The 18,304-nt window shown below is 44.6% G+C and overlaps 1 protein-coding gene across 2 annotated transcripts; it reads right to left on the bottom strand.

Moving 5' to 3' along the window:
- Positions 1–7,510: 7,510 nt before the first annotated feature.
- On the bottom strand, positions 7,511–18,300 carry SDHD (succinate dehydrogenase complex subunit D). Of its 2 annotated transcripts, XM_040976957.1 has the most exons (4): positions 18,202–18,300; positions 15,744–15,860; positions 13,736–13,880; positions 7,511–8,433 (listed from the first exon to the last, which is right to left on the bottom strand). In XM_040976957.1, exons 1-4 carry the CDS (start codon positions 18,251–18,253, stop codon positions 8,268–8,270), a joined length of 480 nt encoding a protein of 159 aa, XP_040832891.1. In that variant the 5' UTR covers positions 18,254–18,300; the 3' UTR covers positions 7,511–8,267. The 2 variants fall into 2 exon arrangements, with proteins under 2 accessions (XP_040832891.1, XP_040832892.1); XM_040976958.1 differs by lacking the exon at positions 15,744–15,860 and having other exon boundaries at positions 18,202–18,268.
- Positions 18,301–18,304: the final 4 nt, after the last annotated feature.

The following is an 18,304-nucleotide window of genomic DNA, read 5'->3' as shown; positions in this document are numbered from 1 at the left end:
GGGCACAAGGCTGAGGCTGAGTGCACTAAAGCTAAAGGAACACTGGGCAGGGAGGGAGCATAGCGGAGCCCAGATGGTACCTAAAGTCTTCCTGCCCCTTCAGATCTAGAGTTCCAGGCAATGTGCAATCTATCTCAAAGATTTCTACAGGGCCCAGCACAATGTCTCAGTGGCTGAATCCTCATTTTACACGTTGCTGGGATCCCATATGGGTGCTAGTTCATATCTTGGCTGTTCTACTTCCTTTCCAGCTCCCTGCTTGTGGACAGGGTACGCAGTAGAGGATGGCCTAAAGCCTTGGGATCCTGTATCTGCATGGGAGACCAAGAAGCTCCTGGCTCCTGGCTTTGGATGGGCTCAGCTTCAGCCATTGCGGTCACTTGGGGAGTGAACCAATAGACAGAAGCTCTTTCTCTCTGTCTCTCTGTCTCTCCTTCTCTCTGTATGTCTGACTTTCCAATAAGAATAAACAAATCTTTTTTTAAAAAAAAAAGATTAGTAGGCTCAAAAAAAGCTTAAGTATCATTTTAAAAGAGAAAATCAGTTGGATAGAATGATTATTTAAAAACAGTTTTTATATGTTTGGCATACTACTCTAGATACCTCCCTTTATTTTTCTGTTATCCTTTTTATTATACAAACCCAAGACAAGTTGTCTCTTTTCATGTCCTTAATCAGGCTTAGAAAAAAGATCTACATTACTAAAAAAGTGTCCTGCCACTTGGCCACAACAGCCCACAGGGTACTCAAATGCGACACGGGCATCACAGTGAGCAGGGTGCCACCACGCTGACCTCACAGGCCTATCTTATTTTAGTTTCTCTCTTTTTATGAAATAAGACATTGGAACACTTTGTCTATCTAGGACACTCAAAGACAATTTAGATGTAAAAGGCTTCTAAATATTTCTATTATTCTGTTTTTAGATGTTAAATTTAGAAGATGAAAAAAAAAAATTGTCAAGACCAGTAACTTGACATAACAGATAAAAAATCCTCCTGTGAAGCACTGGCAGCTCATATGGATACCAGCTCAAGTCCCAGCTGCTCCACTCCCAATCCAGCTCCCTGCTTAACATGCCTGGGAAAACATCAGAGGATGACCAAGTGCGTGGGTCCTGCACCCATGTGGGAGAGCTGAAATGAGCCCCTGGATCCCAGACCTGGCCACTGTAGCCATTTGGAGAGTGAACTAGCAAACGAAAGATCTCTCTACCTTTCAAATAATTGAATAATTATATTTTAAAAATATGTTTGGAAAACAATAAATTTAAAAAATATATTTGCACATTCTTCAATGAACAGAAATACTGTATGAAGACCCGGCATGACAACCCTTGGCTAAACTCCTTGCCTTGCAGGCGCAAGGATCCCCTTTGAGTGCTGGTTCCTATCCCAGCTGCCCCAGGTTCCCTGCTTTTGGCCTGGAAAAGCCATAGAGGACAGCCCAGAGTGGGAGACCTGGAAGAAGCTCCTGGCTCCTGGTTTCGGATTGGCTCAGCTCTGGTGATTGCAGCTGCTTGGGGAGTGAACCAGGGAATGCAAGATCTCTCTCTGCTTCTCCTTCTCTCTATAAATCTGACTTTCCAAAAAAAAATCTTAAAAAAAAAAAAATACTGTATGAGCTAACCTAACTAATATCCCAAACTCTTTTCATGGAATACAGATGGTCAACTGACATTTTGTTTCCTAAATAATAACCGTCTTACAGTAATCCTGTATGCTTTCTAACTGTGCTAAATCCTCATTGTTTTTCCATATAACACAGAGTTGAAAAGTAGTTCTAGGAACTGGCGTGGTGGAGCGGCTGAGCTGCTACCTTCAATACCAGCATCTCATGAGCACTGCTTCAGTCCTGCTGTCTCACTTCCGATCCAGCTCCCTGCTAATTTGACTGAGAAAATGAGCGGAGACTAGCTGCAGTGCTGGGGTCCCTGTACCAGGTGGGAGACCTGGCTGGGCCAGATCATGGTGCCATTTGGGGAGTGAACCAATGGATGGAAGATCTCTCTCCCTTTGTCTTTCGAATAAACAATTTTTTTTTTTTAGATTTACTTTTATTGCAAAGTCAGATATATACAGAGAGGAGGAGAGACAGAGAAGATCTTCCATCCAGTGATTCCCTCCCCAAGTGACTGCAACAGCTGGAGCTAAGCCGATCCAAAGTCAGGAGCCAGGAGCTTCTTGCAGGTCTCCCACGTGGGTGCAGTGTCCCAAGGCTTTGGGCCATCCTTGACTGCTTTCCCAGGCCACAAACAGGGAGCTAGATGGGAAGTGAAGCTGCCAGGATTAGAACCAGTGCCCATATGCAATCCCGGCACATTTAAGGTGAGGACTTTAGCTGCTAGGCTACTGCGCCGGGCCCAACAAATCTTAAAAAAAAAGCCCATATGGGATCCCGGTGCGTGCTAGGCAAGATCTTTAACCACTATGCCATCGCGCTGGGCCCTGTCCTTGCAATTCTTTGAGGCATAGAAAATGTATCTGTTTCAGCTGCTTTTATGATTTTTGGCTAGAGGAATTTAATGATGCTTTTATTAAGAGATGCTTCTAATTATTGTTTGATTGCTTATGGGGTTCTAGAGCCTGGTTGTAAGAGAATTTAATATTTGAAACTTTTGTGTTGGATCGTTATGTTTTTTTCCCTTGTGACATATTTCTCCCATTAAATGATGGGCAAGTTGTCTAAATAGAAATGTAGCCGGAATGTATTACTGATTAGCAGGTAATCGCATGTGCCTTGGCCTTGGAGTCCTGGCTGTCACCCAATGGCTACTACTGAAGAATGAATAATGGCTTGCTTTGAAGAATATGAACATAGTATTTTGCTGAATTATCTTTAGGGGCACCTGCTAAAGCATGAAGTACAAACAGAATGACCAAATGTCTGTGCATGCCCCCTTAGTCATGGAGCAAAAACAGAACAATTAAATGTACAGAGGCTTGTGATGTGGCTGGGTAAATAAAAAGGACAGCTTCTTGAGCTGTTGATTGAGGACACCAAGTGACAGTGTCTGTGTCTATTCGCCGACTCCAAGCACTGTTCTCGAGCTCCCAACTCGGCTGGAGCCAGCACCCGGCACATTATTTTCTATAATATTGTGTTACCTGCTTCCTTTTTCAGTACCAAATGCTTCAGGAGAAATTCTGTTTGCCCACAACACCCTCCTGTTAGAGAGAAATTGAAAATGTCTCAGTTGCTTGCAAAGCACGCCAAGCCCTGATCGACCTGGTGTTCCTCCACACAGCCCTGACATGTCGCCATTTGATGGTGACTCCTCACTGAGAAAGAATCAAGGTGTACTTTGTACTAGCTGTGCTGTAACTGAAATTCTGCTTTGGAGTATTCCATAACCTGTTGGTTCCAACAGCTGAACTGACAGCTCTGTTAAAATGACATCTGGCCGGAGAATTAGGAATTAACACACACTGCTGGATGTGAGCACATCGTGCTAATCGAGGGGTTTCCCAGTTTCCTCATGCCTGCATTCCACTCAGCATGGCTGAGTCTGAGTTCCTACTTCATTGAACCACCAGTGATTCCTTACTGAAGATAAAGTTTCAATTCTTACCATGGCATAAGTTGTCCACAATCAATCCCTGTCTTTGTTGTGTCTGAGCCAAATCACATGTAACCTTTTGCTTGCTCTACAATCCCACCTTTCCTCACAGCTCACTTCAGCTTCCTTTCTCCTATCAGCTTTGTATCTGCAAGAATTCTGGTCAGAAAGTGAAAGCAAACTCTTGCTGCACCCTTTGTTCTATTAACTATTGCGGTTATTACACCATATAGCACAGCACTGCATTTATCTACTGATTCAGTTAGACTATGAACACCTTTAAGAGTAGGAAAAAACTTCATCCATGGTACCTAGTGTCAGCAGGAGGTACTTAGTGTCAAACAGATGAGTCTGACTTCTACAATACCTTCTGAAATTGACTCTTGCTTTCCTTTGCCACTTTGAAAGTTGAAGTCCCTTCTACTTGTCCACTTACATGTCTTTCTGCCTCTTATCAATTTTCCAAGTGTCCTTTCTAACGTCACCTAAAGTCTGCTTATGTCCTACTTACTCTCAGAAACTGCCTATGGGCCAAGCATTTCGCACAGCAGCTATGATGTGGGCTAAGGGGTTAGCGCTGTGACACAGCAAGTTCAGCCAATGCTTGTGACAAGAGCATCCCATAAGGACACTCGTTCAATTAGGCCACTCCACTTACAGCACAGCTCCCTGCTAATGCACTTGGAAAAGTAACAGAAGATGGTGTGGGCCCGAATGTTGTGGCCATTTGGAAAGTGAACCAGTGGATGGAAGATCCATTTCCCTCCTCTTTGTAACTTAGCCTTAAAAGAAAAAAAGAAAAGAAACTGCAGGTTGACTGACACCCCACATCAGTCCCTAATTCGAAATTCCTGGTAGAATTAATGTGAACCCTGCATGGCAGAGTTATGGCTCAAATGGCTATGTTCTTAATAAGCCACTTGAGATCTGGGTTGAGTTCCCAGCACCCTGCTTCAGGACCAACCCAATGAATGGGAGCACTTTCTAAAAAAATTCTACCAACAAAAACATGGGTGGGGAGAGAAGAGATAAATATGGAGAGGGGAAGAAAGGAAATAAAAAGAAAGCCCATGGGCCCAGTGCAGTGGCCTAGTGGCTAAAGTCCTCACCTTTCACATGCCAGGATCCCATACAGGCAATGGCTACTAATCCCCGCAGAACTACTTCCCATCCAGCTCCCTGTTTGTGGCCTGGGAAGGCAGTCAAGGACAGCCCAAAGCCTTGGGACCCTGCACCCACATGGTAGACCTGCAAGAAGCTCCTGGCTCCTGGCTTTGGATCGGCTCAGCTCCAGCTGTTGTGGCCATTTGAGTGAATCATCAAAGTGGCAAAGGAAAAATGGAAGATCTTCTCTGTCTCTCCTCCTCTCTGACTTCCCAATAAAAATAAATAAATATTTTTTAAAAATAAAAAAGAAACCCCGTACTGCTGTTAGCCCTTTCCTTGCTTCCATGTTACAGACTGATTTCCCAGAAACAGCTCAGCTCCATTCTAATTACAAAATCAGGATGGACCTGGGGCATGCACCCAGCTAGCCTCCAATGAAATTTCTTCATTCATCATTGAATGAAGCTGGCTTATTAGCACTAGATATCCCTCCAAATAACACTAAGAATTACAGTCACTAAACTATTGACATTTAATGGAACTCCATTTCATAACTCAATTATACAATAATGTACAAATACACAGCAGGGTGGTTGTGAGCAAGAGAGGAATGACACTAAGGTAGAAAACTGCCTACAAAGCTTAAAGGCAATTCTAAAACTGACAAAAGCTCAATCTATTTTTTGTCAGATACTAGTCAACTCTCCACTTCATTAGCAATGAAACTTCCAGGCCAGGTTGGACTGCGGCCACCAACACCACCCAACGGTGAGCCCCTGCTATCCAGGCATCCTTACCCATCCCAACACAGAATCAGTCACCTCTTCCAAAGCCCTCTATGCATATCTGAATCTCCTGTAACTCCACAGGCACATTTAACAGAGCTTTCACTCCTAGTCCATATCTATAGACTTTTTTTTTTAAGATTTATTTTTATTATTTTTTTATTGGAAAGGCGGATATACAGACAGGAGAGACAGAGAGGAAGATCTTCCGTCCGATGATTCACTCCCCAAGTGAGCGCAACGGGCCGATGCTATGCCGATCCGAAGCCAGGAGCCTCTTCTGGGTCTCCCATGCGGGTGCAGGATCCCAAAGCTTTGGGCTGTCCTCAACTGCTCTCCTGGGCCACAGGCAGGGAGCTGGAAGGGAAGTGGGGCTGCCGGGATAGAACCAGCGCCCATATGGGATCCCAGGTGTGCAAGGCGAGGAGGACCTTAACCACTTGTGCCACCGTGCTGGGCCCCATATCTATAGATTTTTAAAGATTTGAAAGGAGCTTTCACATAGAGAAGGACAGAGATGGAGAGAGATTCTATCTGCTGGTTAACTCCAACCAGCCCTACTACATGTGTACAAGAGGATCAAGGACCTGAGCCATTCTCTGCTGCCTTCCCAGGGACATCAACAAGGAGCTAGACTGGAACTGGAGCACCCGGGACATAAACTAGCACTTACATTGGATGCCTGAGCCTCAGGCTATGGCTTAACCCACTGCACCACAACACTAGCTGCCCTAAGTGAAGTCCTAACAGGTGAAATATGCCAAGTCCCCAGTTACACCATATTGTTAAGATAAATCAATATGCCTTGTACTAAGCCTGGACCACACTAATGCACAGAATATAACCTCAGATGCCAAAGTTGGTACTCAAAGAATGCCATCTGGATACAATTTCATTCCTACGACTTAGTACCTTACTCAAACCAACTTGGTATTTTGATCTATTGCATCTAAGTATTTTTTTTATATAATAGCACTTTCCAGCTGACTTATCTGTTAAGACTCAAAAGAAAATTTTAATTGAGTTTCTTAAGATTTACTTATTTTTGTACTGGAAAGTCAGATTTAGAGAGGACAGAGAGAAAAGATCTTCTGTCCACTGGTTCACTGCCCAAGTGGCCACAATGGCCTGAGCTGAGCTGACCTGAAGCCAGGAACCAGCAGCTTCTTCCAGGTCTCCCACACAGGTGTGTGGACCCAAGGCTATGGACTGTCCTCGACTGCTTTCCCAGACCACAAGCAGGGAGCTGGAAAGAAAGTGGAGCAGCTAGGACACAAACTGACAGCCACATGGGATCCTGGCACATGCAAGGTGAGGCCGTTAGCCACTACGCTACCACACTTGACCCAACTCAATTCAGTTTTAAAACTGTGGCTACAATAGACACTTAAATCTTTTTGTAAACTTTTTTTTTTTGGAAAAGCAGATCTACAAAGAGAAGGAGAGACAGAGAAAGCTCTTCCATCTGCTGGTTCGTTCTCCAAATGGCTGAAACAGCTGGAGCTGAGTCAATCCAAAACCAAGAGCCAGGAGCTTCCTCCAGGTCTCCCACACTGGTGCTGGGTCCCAAAGGCTTTGGGCCACCCTTGACCGCTTTCCCAGGCCACAAGCAGGGAGTTACATGGAAGTGAAGCAGTTGGGACAGGGATTAGTAACCATGAGATCCTGGTGCCTGGAAGAGGAGGATTACCCAGGTGAGCCATTGTGCCAGGCCTGATAATTTTTTAAAAAAACAATGTATTTATTTTTCATGAGAGAGAGTTATCTTTCATCTGCTGGTTCACTCTTCAAACAGTGGCAATGGCTGCAGCTGAGCCAGTGCAAAGCCAGGAACCCAGAGCCCATAGCTACTTACAGGTCTTGGGCCATCCTCCACTGCTTTCACGGGTGCTTAAGCAGGGAGCTGGATCACAAGTGGGGCTGCAGGGCTCCAACCAGGGGACATAAGAGATGCTGATGCCAAAGGTGGTGACTTTATCTGCTGTGCCACAACACTAGCCCCAAAAGATACTTTTCTAATTAATGAACAAAGAAAGCAACTGCATTAAAAAAAAGAACACACTTTTTATTATGTATTTTATTAGTTAAAAATTTTTTTCAAATATGCACTTTCTCAAGATTGACATGGTAAAAACAATTACAGCTTTGTATTTATTTTAGGACAAGTCAAACATATGTGAGCATTCAGTCTCAGCTTAGAATCTGAAGTATTTTAATGCATCTCGGGGGACTTCTTCCCTAGTGGAAACTCTCTACTTGCAGTCCTCCAAGCGCTTCTTCATAGGATTTAGAAATCTGTAATGTGCGTTCTCAGCATTTCCTAACCACAGGTTTCCCTGGGACATGTAACCCAGGTAAGCCACCTGTAGCTGCTATCACTAAGAAGGAAGTTTCAAACATTCAACAGCCTAATTTTCCACAGTCTTTACTCATGAATTAACAGTCTTTCCCTTTGCCCATTATTCCTGGGATAAATATAAAGAGTTTGATCCTGTATTAATAGCAGTAAAGCTCAGTTCCCTTTAAGAGATTGACAAATTAAAAGGCAAAAGCTTACAGACAATGCTTAATTATTCTGTGAGTCTCATGAGAAGCCGGGTGACAACTCACCAGAATACAGAACTCAGCCTCACAACTGATTAGATCCACTTCTTCTCAAGTCTTTTTCTCAGTAAGTAAATTCTGAAAAAACCATGTGATTGAAACAAGAAGTTTATACACCATGGCCTTAACCTATTACTTCCTCCTTTTGGTGAGCTGAATGCGTGACGGAGCAGAGGCCTACAATCAATTCTTAAGGCAGTAAGTTGGGACGATCAAAGCTTCCACAGCATGGCAACGGCCTTGCAGATGCCCACATCATGATAGTTGAAATAACAAAGCCCAGCAAAGGTTAAAGCTGAGAGAGCCAGCAGGCCCGCCTTGGCAGCTTTCTGTGGTGCATCCCCATGAACATAGTCAGTAACAACTTGTCCCAGGCCCCTAAACAGAAAACAAACAAAAATCACAAGTTAGCAGGCTACACACAAAAAAAGGAATGCCACCACTGTCCCCGTCTATCCCTCTAACTGCCTGCTTCCTCAGGGAACTCGGCACAGCTGCTTACAGATGGAACTATTTCTACACTTTTTGGGAGATGGTAAACCACAGGAACTCAGAGTCACAATCACCAACGACAATGAAGGAATCCATTATTTACCGTAATGTAAAAATATCTTCCACACTCTTCAGATTCAATTTTTCAGTCACTTATTCAGATAGTAATTGCTGATTTGATTATAAAATGTGATTGTTTTCAATCAAATTAAATCTCCTACAGTGTTCTTTAACTTTACAAGAATGTACTGAGCAGATAATAAGAGTCAGAATCTATCATAAATGTTTGGAGTACAGTAAGATGTCATTTTTGCCCTTATGGAACAAACGATGCAGAAAGAAAGAAATACACATACACTATGAAGACATAGCTTTTTTTTGCTTGTTTTTAAAGATTTATTTATTTTTACTGGAAAGACAAATTTAAAAAGAAGGAGAGACAAAGAGAAGGACCTTCAGTCTGGTGGTTCACTCCCTAAGTGGCCACAACAGCTGGAGCTGAGCCCATCTGAAGCCAGGAGCCAGGAGCTTCTTCTGGGTATCCCACATGGGTGCAGGGTCCCAAGACTCTGAACCATCCCAGGCCACAAGCAGAGAGCTGGATGGGAAGTAGAGCAGCTGGAATAGGAACCAGCACTCATAAGGGATCCCAGTCCATGCAAGGCAAGGACTTCAGCTACCACAACAGGTAGTTTTAAAAGGATGACAAAAGAAAGGCCACTTCAAATAAGTGACACACCCCGTTTCAGAAGGCTTAGGTCTGAGTTCCTGGTTCTGCTTCTGACTACAGATAACTTTATGTTAACGCACACCCAAAAAGCAGTAGTGATGGCTCCCGTAGTTGAGTCCTTGTAACCCACTCCAGAGATTTCCAGGCTTCTGGCTTCAGCCTGGCTCAGCTCCAGGTGCTTCAAGCATTTGAGTGCCTAGTGGATGGAAGATTCCTCTCCGTGGCCTTGTCTTTGAAATAAATAAACTTAACTGGCGCAGCAGTTAAGACAACACTTGGGATTCTTGTATCTCATATCACAGTGCCTGTGTTCAAGCCACAGTCCCACTTCCAAAGCAACTTCCTGCTACTGGCTCCCTCAGAGACAGCCGGGATTACTCATGCACGAGAGTCCCTGCCACTCACGTGGGAGACCTAGCTGGAGTTCCTGGCTCCCGGGCATTTAACCAGCAGATGGAAGAGTTCTGCCTCTATGTCTCGCTGCATTCAAAATAAATTAGGTATTGGGTCCTGTGTGGTGGCCTGGTGGCTAAAGTCCTGACCTTGAATGCTCCAGGATCCCATATGGGCACCGGTTCTAATCCCGGCGGCCCCACTCCCCATCCAGCTCCCTGCTTGTGGCCTGGGAAAGCAGTCGAGGACAGCCCAAAGCTTTGGGACCCTGTACCTGCGTGGGAGACCTGGAAGAGCTCCTGGCTACTGGTTTTGGATCGGTGCAGCACTAGCCGTTGTGGTCATTTGGGCAGTGAATTAACAGATGGAAGATCTTCTCTGTCTCTCCTCCACTCTGTATGCTTTTGCATTAAAATATTATCTTTTTTTTTTTTTTTTTTAAAGACTGAGTAACAAAGAGTGAAGGAGAGACAGGGTGAAAGACAGATCCACTGTTTCACTGCCCAAATGGCCACAATGTCTGGAGCTGACCCAGTCTGAAGCCAAGAACCAGGAGTTTCTTCCAGTTCTCCCACTCAGGGTCCCAAGGTTTTGGGCCGTCCTTAACTGCTTTCCCAGACAGCAAGCAGGGAGCTGGATGGGAAGCAGGGCTACTGGGACACAAACTGGCACCCACATGGAATCCTGGTGTGTGCCAAGGCTAGGACTTTAGCCACTAGGCTACCATGCTGGGGCCCTCACTGACATGTTTTAAGGAGGGAATATCCTCAGTAAGAAGTGACTAATTTTACTATTTTCTGTAGCAATTTTCTTAAGCTATAAGACATACACCATAAAATTTACCTTTGTGAGTGTAAAATTGACTATTTTAACCACAGATTTTTCCAACTAATGCCACTATTTTAATTCCATAACATAGTCACCACTCCAAGAAGTCACCCGCTCATTTCCCAAAAGACTAAATCTCCTACCCAGCCCCAGAAAAACTAGGTAAGATCCTGTCTGTTAGAAAATCCTAGGGCCCGGCACAGTAGTCCAGCAGCTAAAGTCCTAGCCTTGCATGCACTGGGATCCCATGTGGGCACCGGTTCTAGCAGCCCTGCTCCCCATCCAGCTCCCTGCTTGTGGCCTGGGAAAGCAGTTGAGGATCGTCCAAAGTTTTGGGACCCTGCACCCACATGGGAGACCTGGAAGAGGTTCTGGGATCCTGGCTTCAAATCGGAGCAGCTCTGGCCATTGAGGCTGCTTGGAGAATAAATCACTGGATGGAGGATCTTCCTCTCTGTCTCTCCTCTCTGTATATCTGACTTTCCAATAAAAATAAATAAATGCAAAGAACATACATAACAGATCCTCAGTTAAAAAAAAAAAAAGAAAATTATTCTAACAAGTCACTTAATTTTTCCTAAGTTCAGTGTCCATAGTAAAATGAGATGAATGGATGAGATACCACCAAGTCTTTCCAGTTAGAACAATCCAAAAACCTCTCCCTGCAATATCCTATTTTCCTCCCAAAATCATATAAAAAGCCCAACTTGTTATTTACACTCCTTTTAGAATTCTCATTGCCTTGGGAAGTCTAAAACTATACCAGATACAATAAATGGAAGCAGTGTCTTAATGTATATTCTTGGCATTAGACAGCAGTAATTAAACAGTAAAATAAAAAGCATAAAACAATCATTTTTTTTTTTCCTTCAACATAGGGCAACACAAAACTACATGATCTAGAAACACACAATTGAGTAACAGAAGTATGACACAGGCCTAGTGTGGTAGCCTAGCAGCTAAAGTCCTCTCCTTGCACATGTCAGGATCCCATATGGGCACTGGTTCATATCCTGGCAGCCCCACTTCCTATCTAGCTCCCTGCTTGTGGCCAGCGAAAGCAGTCAAGGACGGCCCAAAGCCTAGGAACCCTGCACCCATGTGGGAGACCAGGAAGAAGCTCCTGGTTCCTGGCTTCAGATGGGCTGAGCACCAGTCATTGCAGCCACTTGGGGAGTAAACCATCGGGCAGAAGATCTTCCTCTCTCTCTTCCTCTGTGTATATCTGAATTTCCAATAAAAAGAAATTTAAAGAGTATGACACAATGCAAGAAGTGACAAATATAAAAGGATTACAGTTCCTTGTAGGGAGTGGAGTGGGCAGCTATGATTGAAATGAACACAAGGAGGTTTCTGGAACTGTTTTATTTTTTTGACTTGGGTAGGATTTCCTAATGCTCTAGTTTGGTTATGATTTAAATGTGTCCTAAAGCTTTGTAAGCTAGAAGTTTGGTCTTTAGTGAAGAGAGACAGATAACCATTAAGAGGCGGATCAGAGGGCTATTTATAGCATCCTGAGTAAAGCTCCCACCTACGATACCAGCACCTCCATGTGATGTGGGGACGTCCCGCCTGCTTCACTTCCTATCCCACTCCCTGCTAATGTTCACACACCCACGTGCGAGTCCCAGAAGAAGCTCCTGACTTCAGATTAGCCCATCTCTAGCCATTTGGAGAGTGAATCACCAAATGGAAGGCATCTCTGTAGAATCTGTATTTCAAATTAAAGGGGGCAAGAGGATGGCAGAGTAGCATATCAGGCTAACCCTCTCCTCCTGCAGGCCAGCATCTGATATTGGTGCCAGTTCATATCCAAGCTGCTCCAATTCCAATCCAGCTTCCTGCTAATGGCCCAGGGAAGCAGCAGATGCTGGCTCAGGTCCTTAGGTCCCTGTACCCATATGAGACACCCAGGAGAGGCTCTTGGCTCCTGACTCCTGGTTTCAGATCAGCTTAGCTCTGTCCATTATAGTCATTTTGGGAGTAAACCAATAGATGGGAGATTTCTGGTCTTCCCGTATCTACTTGTAAAATCTGCCTTTCAAATAAAAATAAATAAATCTAAAAAGAAAAAAAAAATCAGAGAGATCTAGTTGAATAAGACAAATGGAGATCGTGCCTTTGGAAAGGATTAACGCCAACCTCTTGAGAGCCTACTTAGTTCCATGAGGACAAGCTGCTATAAAAACAGAAGCCTGGCCTCTGAATCATTCTCACCACATAATCCCTGTTTTGCATGCCCTCTCACTGTGCTACTGCTCACCATGCAAGAACACAGCCAGAAAGCCCTCCCAGAGCTGAGCACAAGCTGGCCTTATGGTCTTGGACCACCACAACTTGAGTTCAATCAATTCCCTTTCTTGAAAATCTACCTGGAGGGTCTATTTTGTTATAAAAGAAAATTACTTGACTAACAGACTCTTATTCATTAGCCCCAAATTTGATTCTTGCTACTTTTCTCTACTGGTACTTTTATTCTAGAGGTGAGGGGAATTAGAAAATGTCAAACAGCATACAAAAATAGTAGACCATGTAGTAATCAGATTAGAAAGTTGTAAGTATTACCAAGAAAAATTATTAGAAGTATCAAAAAGGATAATGCAGATTTAATGGGTTAAAGGAAGTCTGGTTGAGAGGGCAACATTTAAAATGAGAAGATGAGGGAAGAAGTTAGAAAGTCACTAGAAAAACGGTGTCTCAGGCAACAAGAGAAGAGCCCTGACTCTGCTGAAGAATGCAGGACAGAACAGCTAGAGATGAGGAAGACACGGGGGCAGTCGGGGAACACAGAGCCTATGGACCACTGCAATTCTTCTTCTACATACAGTTGAAAAAACAAAGATGAATTTTAAGAGATCTTATCTTTAAGGGCTACTGTGTGAGATACAGAAACAAAGACGGCCAGTCAGGAGACTACTAACAGAGTCCAGAGTGATGACTAGGTTTGAGTCTTGAACAAATGGGAGAATGCATTCATTTAACTGGGCAAGAATGCAGAAGCTAAGATTTGGGAGCAATCATGAACTGAATTTTACCAGGGCTATATCAGAAATGAAAATAAAGACATCATATAGGCAAATGGACAGATAAATTTGGGTATGTAGGCATTTCATATACGTTTATAAATGTCCTATGGATGTTAAGTATTTCAATCAACTCCGCTTCATTTGTAATACATGAGCCAAACTCAAAGTAAACTAGACAGACAAGGTAACACCAAAGGGCTGCTGTACTTGCCAGTGACTGTGGAGCGTGAGCACTGCAGCCAAGGAGTAGTCCATCGCGGAGCACGGATTCAGATAAGCAGCTGGAAGCAAACCCAGGAGCAAAACACTGACAACTCTCTCACCAGTCCAGTGGAGGGACGCAGCCTTGGAACCAGCTACAAAAAGAACCAGACTCATGAGAGCTGAAGGAGACACATCTCTCACCTTCAACACTGGCCACAGAACTGCCCAAACTGGTACAATGGCTAACAACACACCTGTAAGATTTAACTCTGAGCATAAAGTAAACTGACAGACGCTTTCCTTCTTCAAAGTGTTAGCACAGTGTCTGTTGCAGTCTGCTTGTACTGACCGGAAGACAGCCACTTTGCTTACAGGCAAATAGGTACAGAAACAGCTTTACAGAATTAAGCCAGTCTTGGACTTCAGTAAAATGGGTTAACTATCTGATAGAATAAGTGACATCTGCTGAAATATTAAACAATACTTACTGGGGTGGGCATTTGGTGGTGTAAAGATGTCATTTAAGAAGGCCACACCCCACTTTGGAGTACCTGGGTCCTATACTATACCCTATACTATACCCACTCCTGGTTGCTCCAGATTAGATTTACGTATTCACACCCTGGGAGGTATTGGTGATGGTTCAAGTATGTGGGTTCCTGCCTCTTACATGCAAGACCTGGACTGAGTTCCTAGCTTTTGCTTTGGCATGTAGAAAGAGAACCACTAGATAGGAGCACACACTGTTTGTTTCAAAAAAAAAAAAAAAAAAAGGGTATTAGGAAGAGAAAAAAACAGGGTCCAGCACGGTAGCCTAGCAGCTAAAGTCACTGCCTAGCATGCACCAGGATCCCCATATGGGTGTGGTTCTAATGCTGGCAGCCCCACTTCCTAACCAGCTCCCTGCTTGTTGCCTGGGAAAGCAGTCAAGGGCAGCCCAAAGCCTTGGGACACTGTTCCCATATGACAAACCTGGAAGAAGCTACCAGTTCCTGAATTCAGATCAGCTCAGCCCTGGCCTTTGCAGCCGCTTTGAGGAGTCAATCTGCGAATGGAAGATCTTTCTGTCTTTCTCTGTAAATCTGCCTTCCCAACAAAAACAAATAAACCTTAAAAAAAAGAAAGAAAGAAAAGAAAACATGGACTATCCTTGCAGTAACTCACTTTTTTTCCCCCCCATTTAAAGGCAGAGTTACAGAGAAGGTGAGACAGAGCTTTTCCATCCACTGTTTTACCCCTCAAATGGCCGCACCAGAGTGAGCCAATCCCAAGCCAGGAGCCAGGACATTCTTCCATAACACACACACACACACACACACAACCCTAGGAACTCCAATTCAGCCCCACATGCTGTGGCAAATCTGCTACATTTAAGTAATACGGGACGAAGAATCCAGAAAGAAAAATTGTTCATGGAAAGCTCTAACGAGCAGAGATAAAGGATATCTAACTGACCTGTCAGAATTCAGATGCAACTAGCAGACAGTAGTCTGATCTCCACACACATCTGCACATGTTCTTTCTCTCCTTCGTGTTGAGAAGCAGAGAGAAGAAAGGCATGAAGCAGGGAGACATCCTACCCGCAAACGCCTGCAGTGGCCATCCGTCACCTACAAATTTTCTAAGACTAATTTGAATAAAATCCAAATGGTACTCACTTAGGAAATGACTCAGAGCTTCAAACTCAAATTACAAGAATAATTTACAGTAAATACTCATGATGCAGTCCATAAGAAATGATTTCTTTTAATTATTATATTAGCCAGATAATATCTGGCCCTTTTCCACGAACTGAACAAAAGAGATTCAACTACACCAAGCTGTTTAAAAAAAGCTTAAATAGAACTGTTAGGACTCAGATCAGAAATTCTTCATGAACATAAGTGACATCTTTCACCCACACTGGTTTTCCTTTGACAGAGCTGGACACAAGAGCTCCCCCCACAGAAATCCAGGCCTGCCACAGGCCTAACAATGAATCCAGGTGAAGAAAGACTGCAGCCCAGAGAACACACCATGGCGACTTGGTGACAGGTGGATGTGCTGCACTCCACAGCATCCCGGGAAAGGTCGGTCCTGCAGAAATGCTGAGGCGTGAGCAGGTCTCACCACCAGGCTTCGGAGGAACACAGCTGAGGAAACAGGTATTGGGAGCATAATTTAAGCACCTCTCCTTTAACAGAACTGACAGACTTTTTAAATGACCACAGCAAGACCCTTAACCCTAAAATAAGACATAACACCTCACCTATAAAACAAAAACAGCACCTATTTCATTATACTACCGTAAAGTCAGACAAATATAAATCAATGAATTACTTATGCAAAAGAGCCTCACATTGGGGGCTGGTGTTGTGCTGTAGTTAAGCCACCACCTGCAATGCTGGTATCACATACAAGCACCTGTTTGTGTCTGGCTGCTCCAGTTTCCATCCAGCTCCCTGTTGAAGCACCTGGAAAAGGTGCAGAGGTTGGCACAAATTTTGGACCCCTCCACCCACATGTGAAAGCAGGATGAAGCTCCTGGGTCAGGCTGAGCCACTGTGGCCATCTGGGGAGTGAACCAGCAGATGCAAGGTGTCTCTGTTTCTCCCTTGCTCTTTGTGACTCTTTCAAATAAACAGATTAAATAACTGTTGGTTTCTTTCTTTTTCAATGTATTCATCTATCCATCCAACAAAGTCTTTGCTGCCAAGAAATATAAGCTACTTTATGAATCTCAACTACGACCTCCTAAGACTCATTCTCCGTTTGTACTCCTGAACCCGTTTCCCCTGTTTGCTTTCACTTCCTCTTTGTTTATAGACCCAAATAACCCAGCTGAACCATTTATTAGCTGTGAGAAGGTTAGCACCTAAGTTAATTAAGCTAAGCTTCCATTTCCTCATCTGTAAAAGGAGAAAAGCATTACTTTATAACTATAGTCGAAAATTTTAAAAATATATACAATGGGCTTATTAGCATAGGTGTCAGATTATAACAGGCACTCCAAAGAAGGTACCTACTAATATTTTTCTTCAACCTCTGCTTTAACTTCTGGCCATTTTCCCTCAACTGATGCAATATACTTAACCACTCCTTCCACCTCACGTCCTTTAACTTAACACCCGTGCACCGTTTTCCACACCCATTTGGTAGGTAACCCATAATCCACCTCAGGCCATACCCAACAGGCCTTGCTCAATCTTAATCTCAACAGGGCTTTCTGCATCCCCTGGCATTAGTAAGCCTCTCCCTTCTTTTCTCTGAAACTCTTCCAGTCTCCTGATTCTCAACTCACCCTGCATCAGTCTCTTCCAAGCTCCACTCTCAAATGTTGGGTTTGAACAACTGCTTGCTGCCTCCCTCACTCCCTATGGCCACTGCAGGGCACTTCTTCCACCCATGAGCTCATCTACTGCTAAGAAGTGAAAACGCTAAACTCTATCTCCGATTCTGCACGTTCTCCAGCACTTCAGATGTCTAACCATCTACTTGCCTTCCCACCGACACCTCCATGTCCTAGAACATGAAATCACCCTCCCCAATTCCCTTTTCTCATTCCAACTTGTACCTGACTTGACTTGTATGGTCCCCACCTTATTTAATGAACCCACAGGTCTGGAAATCACTTAGCCCTTTTCCTCTGAATTCAATTATTCAGACCTACTGATATAGCTCCTTGATATTTCCTGAGATAATTTTTTTAAATTACTCTTCAAGTTCAGGGCCTCACCCCTCTAGACTACACCAGTGTCCTAAGTCACCTCCCCTAGTGTGGCTTGACAGGCTCATTTCCCCGGTAGATGACCCTCTACCGCAGTGACTGTCCGCGAGCATCTGTCACCTCCTCCCTGCAATCCTCTTGAGCGGCTACCCTTGACACACGGGGCAAAGCCCACTCTCTAGAGAGCTGTGTTCTCCCGTGATCCGGCCCCACTACCTTCCTCTCTCCTCACCTTCATGCTCTCATGGTTCTCAATTCATTTTGCTTTTCTTCACGCTACCCCTTTGCTATGCCCTCGCCATCGCTTGAGCCCATCCCAGCAGCTCTAACGGCAAAGGCCTTCTTTCCCTCTCCTTAGGCATACTTCCAAAACAGAGCTACAAATAAACTTTGTCTGCACTCTCCTTAAAACGTTACGTACAGCTCAACAGGTACTTCTTGGGATTCAAGGACGCTTCCTTACACTTGCCCTGTGAGAAGTGTTCACACATTTATCCCAGCCTCACAACAGTATCTACAATCCCACAACAACTGCGGCGCTCAGTCAGACCCAACTCAAGGGGACAGACACAAGCCCAAGCTGTGGGTCGAACCTCGGCCGGCCCGAAGGGCGCAAGGGCGAACTCTGGGGCGGTCACCCTGCGGGTCGGGCGGCTGGCTGCAGGCAGCTCTCCCTCCCCCGGGGGCATCTCACCGCCCAGCAGGCGACTGCTCAGCCGCATCCCCCTCCCCGGCTGGAGGCGGCGTGGAACACAAGGGCCCCTCACCTCGGCCTCCCTGGCTCCCGCAAAGGACACCCAGCCTCAGGAGAGTCGCCATCTCGCTCCGCAGGGCTCAAGGTCATCCACCGACCCGGAAGTAGTTATACGT

This window comes from Ochotona curzoniae, unplaced genomic scaffold, assembly GCF_017591425.1.
Source record: "Ochotona curzoniae isolate NIBS_2020 unplaced genomic scaffold, NIBS_Ocur_1.0 contig_2723, whole genome shotgun sequence".
Lineage (NCBI taxonomy): Eukaryota > Metazoa > Chordata > Mammalia > Lagomorpha > Ochotonidae > Ochotona > Ochotona curzoniae.
Note: the sequence above shows the minus strand (reverse complement) of the source record. Positions and strands in the feature narration are given on the sequence as shown.